A 6,980-nucleotide genomic window follows, 5' to 3' on the forward strand; every position below is an offset into this window, starting at 1 on the left:
AATGTTTTGAATCTAAGCCGGCAGTTATTTTTAAACATTCACGCTGGCTATTGGTTGGCAAGAACTGTTTGTTCGAGTGGCTAACAGTACTTGGTCGAGTGTTTGAGGTCATGAGTTCGGTCCTTCAACTCATCATTTTTTTTTAGAATTTTACTCACGCCTTACAAACATAGGACATGTTTGTGCCTGCCAATGTGCTGGCAGAGATGCGAATTGTTATGCGTCCCATGCACTATTTGATGATAAAAGAGAATATGTCGGTTGGCTATAATTGAAAGAAATTGTGGGCATGTGACAATAAGAGTGAACTATGTTGGTTTAGCTTTAATTTAAAAGCTATGTGGATGTGAGCGCTAAAATAAGAATAAACCCTGATAAAGAAGGGTATGTATGATTATGCACTGGTTATGCTAATGAAAAGGGATTTATGTGCTGTAATTAGTAATCTATTTGGTTACGTTGTCATAGGAGAGTGTGGTCAAGCAACCATACCTCGAAGGTCATCGCGCAACCACGAAATGAGGAGGCAGCCACAACCCCGACACAGTGGCGGACCCAGAGGAGAAAAGGCATGAGTTGGGTGGTCGCCGTCACGCCGACCAACCCACCACTATCAAGATATCATGAGCCAAACATGACCCGCGAGAAGACCCAGCTCCTCGCTTTGTCGCTCCACTACTGTGAAGACTTTTTTTGATGGACAAATCAGTTATCTCTCCCATTACTTCTCGCAGAAAATATCTCTCCAGTTGCAATGCACGGGCATATGTGCAGTATAGTAAAGATTCACCGAAAGTACCAAGCGCCTCAAACATAATAAAAGTTACATCGAGGTAGTTGATGACATGTCTCCTGCTCTTCCGACAAACTGGTCAAGACGTACCGGCATTTTTACTTCTCGAAGGATTCAAACTCTGAAGTTATTAAATAATTTGAAATTTGAAATGACGATGTTTCATCAGTTCCAAATAAAAAAGAAATCACAGAGAAATTGGACCAGTGCCGTCCCGGCCCGGCCCATCCCCAAATCGACCTCGCCTTCGCTCCTTCTCCTCCTCTTCTTCGTCTACAAGAAAAGGCGGAAAAAGAAAATTCCTTCTCTTATTTACCACCACCCCCATCCGAGAAAAGAGGGAAGAAAAATCCTCCACCGCTAAACCCTAGCTCGAACCCCGGCGAGGCCAGCGAGAGGTCGGGATCCGCGGAGATGCCTTCGGCTTCGTCGGCGGTGGGGAGGCTGCAGGCGGCCGCGCAGGACGCCGCCAACTCATCCTCCTCCTCGCGCTCCGCCTCGGCCGCCTTCTCCGACCAGCTCCTCCTGCCCAGGGAGGCAGGGTACGTCCGACCTCCCTGCCCCCCTCCTCCTCTGATTCGATCGATGCGCCCTGTTTTCGCTCGCTCGCCAGGTAGATTGCTTCGATTTGGGGGCGGATTTCGCGGTATGCTGCCTGTAGTTTGGGTGTATCAAGCGTATTATACTGTACACACTGTAATAGTGGCTGACGCACATGTAGGAAATCCCTTGCAACACCTGCACCGCATGTTTTCTCTGTGGCTATCATCAGAGCTGAAAGCTTGACTAAACGAGCCAAAGGGATTTGGTCTGTAAGAAAGCTTCAGTTATGTCATTCTGTGTATGGTAGGACAGCCAATTATTCGACTTCTGTTTACTTATGTCAGTATTTTGGGTGTCTGTCACATCTCTTGTTCCATATGGTGCTATATGGCTTTCTGTACCTTAACCGATGCCAAACCGTAAACCTGAGAACAAGAATTAGCCTGGGGAACATACCCTGTATGTTGTACATGTATTTATGGAACTTCTAAACAGCAGATATTTGGTTGCCAATGTACATGCTTAGCCACGTTGATTTAGGAGATTGCAACTCTGCCTCACTATGCAGCTGTCTGCTATATGATTATTGCTGAATTTCCATATCCCACTTCTACAAGTGTACCCTCTGACTTCTCCTGTGCCTCCTCCTTAAGCAATCCCCAGGCCTCTGCCTCACCCTCTCATGCCCATCCTCTGCTTTGTGCCGTGCTGCCACTGTGCACCCTATGGTGCCGCGCCAACTGAGGTTGCCACCCTTGAGCAGTGGCTGCGGGGGGTTGAAGTACACTGATCCCTATGTTAAATTAGCCCCCTAATCTGAAGAAACCTGACCCAGTCGAATTTTTTGATCCTAATTGAAATTTTGATATATGGCTCCAGTTTATTTATTTTTGGTCATTAGTTGATTGAAAGCCTGCTTGTCTTGATACTTGTAGGTGAAAGGTTTGTCCCCTCTTACTTGAAATTGAAAGTATTGATTTGCACTAGTCCAAAGTTCTATCAGAACCTCCCAGTTTAGAGGTTAAAGACTGGAAAAGTCAGTTGCAAGTTCAAACATCCAGTAGATAGCATGCTTTGAAATTTTGTGGCATGCAATTGAATGCTGGGGATGGAACAAAGACAATGTGGAGGGTTGGGGTCTGCATCTGCCAACCAAAGCTGCAGTCATCTACCAAATAGACTCTGTGCCTATATAGTGAAATCTGTATGGCACATGCATGTTTTCCACATTTGGCATCTACTCTCTAGTCTTCTTTTCTAGATTTAGGCTGCAGCCGTAACATTTTTTGGTGTTTTGAACGTGCACATGTTGTACTGTAAATCTGTAATCCCTGACTCAAGTTATGATCCTTGCAAGTATATATGCAACTGATGTACGATCCTTTGGTATTGCAGACGGATGGTGTCTCTGTCAGCTTGCGCGAAGTTCGGCGCCGTCAGCTTTGTGGTTGGCGTTGTGGTTGGCTTCACCCTGAAGAAAAGGCTGCGCCGGTGGGCTGCCAAGCTGCTCAAGAGAATTAAGGACGATGAGTAACTAGCTAGTGCAGTTAATCTTGAAATTTTGTTGGCAAGTGTGCTCTAGTTACTCTGGAGTAGCCCCGAGTTGAACCTCATTGACTGCTTGGATTAACTGATGGATACGATATAGTCGTCTGTAAGCTGTATCCTAAATCTCTTTGGGATCCATAGTTCTGTACTGGCAATTGTGGCATGAGAAGATTCTGCTTTGTTTCTCTCGCTGATCGTAAGTGTATGGTGCCCCTGTGCGGTCCTCCTGAGAGTTCATGGCTGGCTGTTGAAAATGATGAGCTAATGTTGCTTGGTTAAATATCCTGACACATGAATTAACAATTGAAGCAGAGGAGGGGGCTGTAGCAGCCAGTGTTTATTGGGTATCTTATTTATTTCAAACCAAATGCTTTGCTGTTGCTTGGCTTTCCAGTATGTATATGCTGCTACTGGCTCAGGCAAGGCATCAGGTTCAATCAACAAGAAAGAAAGGTGAGCCACCTTGAGTGCTTTTGCTTTTGCTGCAATGGTTTGAAGGAAGGGATCGTTAGTTAGCCCTACGTCCAAGTAAACAAAGATGAGCATCTCCATCTCTTTTCTCTTCTAGCCAGCACCAAAGCCTTCTTCATCATCAGCCTTATGCGGCTAATGCTTGCTTCAAACCAAAGAAATTCCTTGCCGAGTTTGCCTCATTCACCAATCAAACCAAAGAAATTCCCTGCCGAGTTTGCCTCATTCACCAATTTCCTGAATATTTTGTTCTGCTCTGTTCTTACTCCTCTTCGCACCCAGAGGCTTGTCTTGGTCCGCTTTCGTTCTTCGTTTGATCCTGTGGAGTTACCGGCCTGTATCCAGGTATATATTTGATCTCATTGTTCGCACTTCTGGGTCTATAGCAATGGGCCTTACTTGACAATCTTGTATTATCTAGATATTGCAGGTATAGCAGCAACAACGTTTTCCCTGGTGATTGGCCAATAATCTTCTATTATCTATCTTGATTCTAGCTTGCCTTGTGTGATCTTAAAAGTAGCGAGATGGACTGATCATCATATATAGCAAACTGCTTCTTCCAGATGCATGATGATCACTATATATGGATTCTTATTATTGACGGTTTTTCCTTGTTGGAAAAGTAGTTTGTGAGGTAATGACTTGCAATCGACTTGACTTTCATTACTAAAATCGTATAAATTAGTTTACATACAGCTAGTCGCGGAGAAGATAGATCAGAAAAAGGAAATTTTGGCTGGATGATCAATCTATCTGTTGTAACAGATAGATATATAACTCGATGCAACATTTTTTGTAATTCGATCGCTATATAGACTGCTATGCAGCTGCCATTGGATGGCGCCCTTGACTGGGCAGGACAAACCAATAAATATTTTTGCTTGCTAAAACACGTGTAAATTTGCAAAAACAAAAAACAAATTAAAATACTCAGTGGCAGCTCTGGAATTTAGTCCTGGATACTTGGCGCTATTCAAGGTGCTGGACCTGTATGTAAATAGCAACAAGATAGTGATATCTTCTCGTGTATCTGTAGAGCCTTATCTCATTTTCGAAAGCATGCTAAGATACCTTATCGCTTCCAGTTTCTGCCATTCTTAGAATCAAGTCACTGTGGTGTTTTTGGTTGATCTCACTTGCCGAGTTTGTCTGATCCATGGCAGCCATACTTGAATCTTTGCTTGGATCATGTGCCAGTAAGTTGCAAAATATCATTACAGATGAGGCCATACTAATCCTTGGGGTGGAAGAAGAGCTCAGACAAGTCCTGCGACGAGTAGAACTGATACAATGTTGCATATATGATGCTGAGAAAAGGAGGACAAAAGAGTTAGCAGTAAACAATTGGCTTGGCCAACTGAGAGATGTTATATATGATGTTGATGAAATCCTAGATGTGGCTAGATGTAAAGGAAGCAAGCTACTTCCTGATGATCCTTCATCACCATCAAGCAGATCAGCTAGATGTGCAGGCCTTTCAGTTTCCTCTTGCTTTTGTAACATCTGGTCACGTCGTGATGTCGCTGTTCGGATTAGAAGCCTCAACAAAAAGATAGAGAACATTTCAAAGGACAAGATATTCTTAACATTCAACACTAGTATACAGCCTACAAGAAATAGTCCATCATCCAAACTGATAAGAAGCTCCAACCTTGTGGCCTGTGGGAAAGGAGATCATACATTCCAGCAGGAAGTTGGTGGAATTAGTTCTTGCGCACAAGGAATACAAGTCCTACAAGATTGGTATTGTTGGAACCGGAGGAGTTGGAAAGACAACACTAGCACAGAAAATATACAATGACCAAAAAATAAAAGGAAGCTTCAAGATACATGCATGGATTTGTGTTTCACGAGACTACAATGAAGTAACTCTTCTGAAAGAGGTTCTTCGGAATATTGGTGTGCATCATGAGCAAGGTGAAACCATAGCAGAGCTGCAGAGGAAGCTTGCAGAAACCATTGAAGGAAGGAGTTTCTTTTTGGTTCTGGATGATGTGTGGCATTCCAATGTGTGGACGGATTTACTAAGACCTGCGTTTCATGAAACAACTGCGGGAATAATATTGGTAACCACACGAGATGATCAAATTGCAATGAGAATAGGGATACAACATACCCATCAAGTTGATCTCATGTCAGCAGAGGTGGGGTGGGAGCTACTTTGGAAGAGCATGAACATTGACGAAGAGAAAGAAGTGCAGAATTTAAGAAACACAGGAATTGAGATTGTTCGTAAATGTGGTCACCTCCCTCTTGCAATCAAGGTTACCGCTAGTGCTTTGGCAAGCAGAGATCTAACGGAGAATGAGTGGAAAAAGTATTTGGGCAAATATGCTGGTTCCCAGAACATGCTCTTGGATGAAATAGAAGGAGCTTTGTATCTAAGCTATGATGAGTTAACACATCGTCTGAAGCAGTGTTTCCTTTATTGTGCTTTGTATGCTGAAGATTCTATCATTGAGCGTGAAGAAGTTACCAGGTTATGGATTGCTGAAGGATTCATCGAGGAGCAGCAAGGCCAACTACTAGAAGACATAGCAGAAGAGTACTACTACGAGCTAATACATCGGAATCTCCTCCAGCCAGATATTAACAGTTTTGACCAGGCTGAATGCAAAATGCATGACCTCTTGAGGCAGCTTGCTTTAAATATATCAAGAGAAGAATGTTTTGTTGGAGATGTTGAATTATTAAGGGGTGGAAATATGTCAAAACTTAGACGTGTTACTGCTGTCAGTAAGAAAGATATGTTAGTGTTACCTAGAGTGGATAAGGTGGATGTTAAGGTGAGGACTTTCCTAACTGTTAAGGGTCCATGGAGAATTGAGGATACATTGTTCAAGAAATCTCTGCTTCTTCGTGTTTTGGTACTGAATTACTCACTTGTACAAAGCACTCCAGAGTATATAGGAAAATTGATACATCTACGTCTACTTAATCTGGATTATACTGGCATATCTTGTCTTCCGGAATCCATTGGCTCCCTAAAGAACCTTCAAGTACTGAGCTTGAGATGGTGTGATGATCTGCACACTCTTCCTTTGGCAATGATCCTGTTGAGCAGCTTAAGATGTCTTGATCTTTGTGGCACCGAAATAAATGAGCTTCCAAAAGGGATAGGGAAACTGAAGTTCCTCACTTTTGTAGAAGATTATCCTGTTGGTGATGGAAGTGAGAATGCTGTTGTACAAGATGGATGGAAGTTGGAAGAGTTGTCTTCTTTGTCGCAGTTTTAAATTTGACTTTTGTACTGCTTTGTACATCTTTGAATAGGAAACACATTGTTTAAGTGAATAGCTTTTGAATAGATTGATTGTTTCGTGTTGTTATTTTGTAGCATATATAGGCAAGTTCTTTTCCCGTCAAATAAAAATAAAAATAGGCAAGTTCTTTCTCCTGCAAAATAAAATATAATAGGCAAGTTCTTTTGCATGACAAAAACACTATGGTGGTCAAAGAGAGATGAGAATTGGCACGTAACCGAGTTAATCTTGAGTTGAGATTTCGAGGACGTATTTTTCACCGGTTCAATTTTTGCGCAAAATAAAAATTGCTTTGAATTCTTGGTTCATGGCAAGTCCGATAGGCGTGGTGTTTATACATAAGCGCGAGGATATGTGTG

The 6,980-nt window shown here is 42.7% G+C and overlaps 1 protein-coding gene and 1 pseudogene across 1 annotated transcript; both read left to right on the forward strand.

Moving 5' to 3' along the window:
- The first annotated feature begins 1,060 nt into the window (after positions 1 to 1,060).
- Positions 1,061 to 3,069, forward strand: LOC109739326 (uncharacterized). Its single transcript, XM_020298413.3, has 2 exons — positions 1,061 to 1,335; positions 2,732 to 3,069. The coding sequence occupies exons 1-2, from the start codon at positions 1,208 to 1,210 to the stop codon at positions 2,868 to 2,870; spliced, it is 267 nt and encodes an 88-aa protein (XP_020154002.1). The 5' UTR covers positions 1,061 to 1,207; the 3' UTR covers positions 2,871 to 3,069.
- A 1,381-nt stretch (positions 3,070 to 4,450) lies between these two features.
- On the forward strand, positions 4,451 to 6,980 carry LOC120976404 (putative disease resistance RPP13-like protein 3; annotated as a pseudogene).

This window comes from Aegilops tauschii, chromosome 3, assembly GCF_002575655.3.
Source record: "Aegilops tauschii subsp. strangulata cultivar AL8/78 chromosome 3, Aet v6.0, whole genome shotgun sequence".
Lineage (NCBI taxonomy): Eukaryota > Viridiplantae > Streptophyta > Magnoliopsida > Poales > Poaceae > Aegilops > Aegilops tauschii.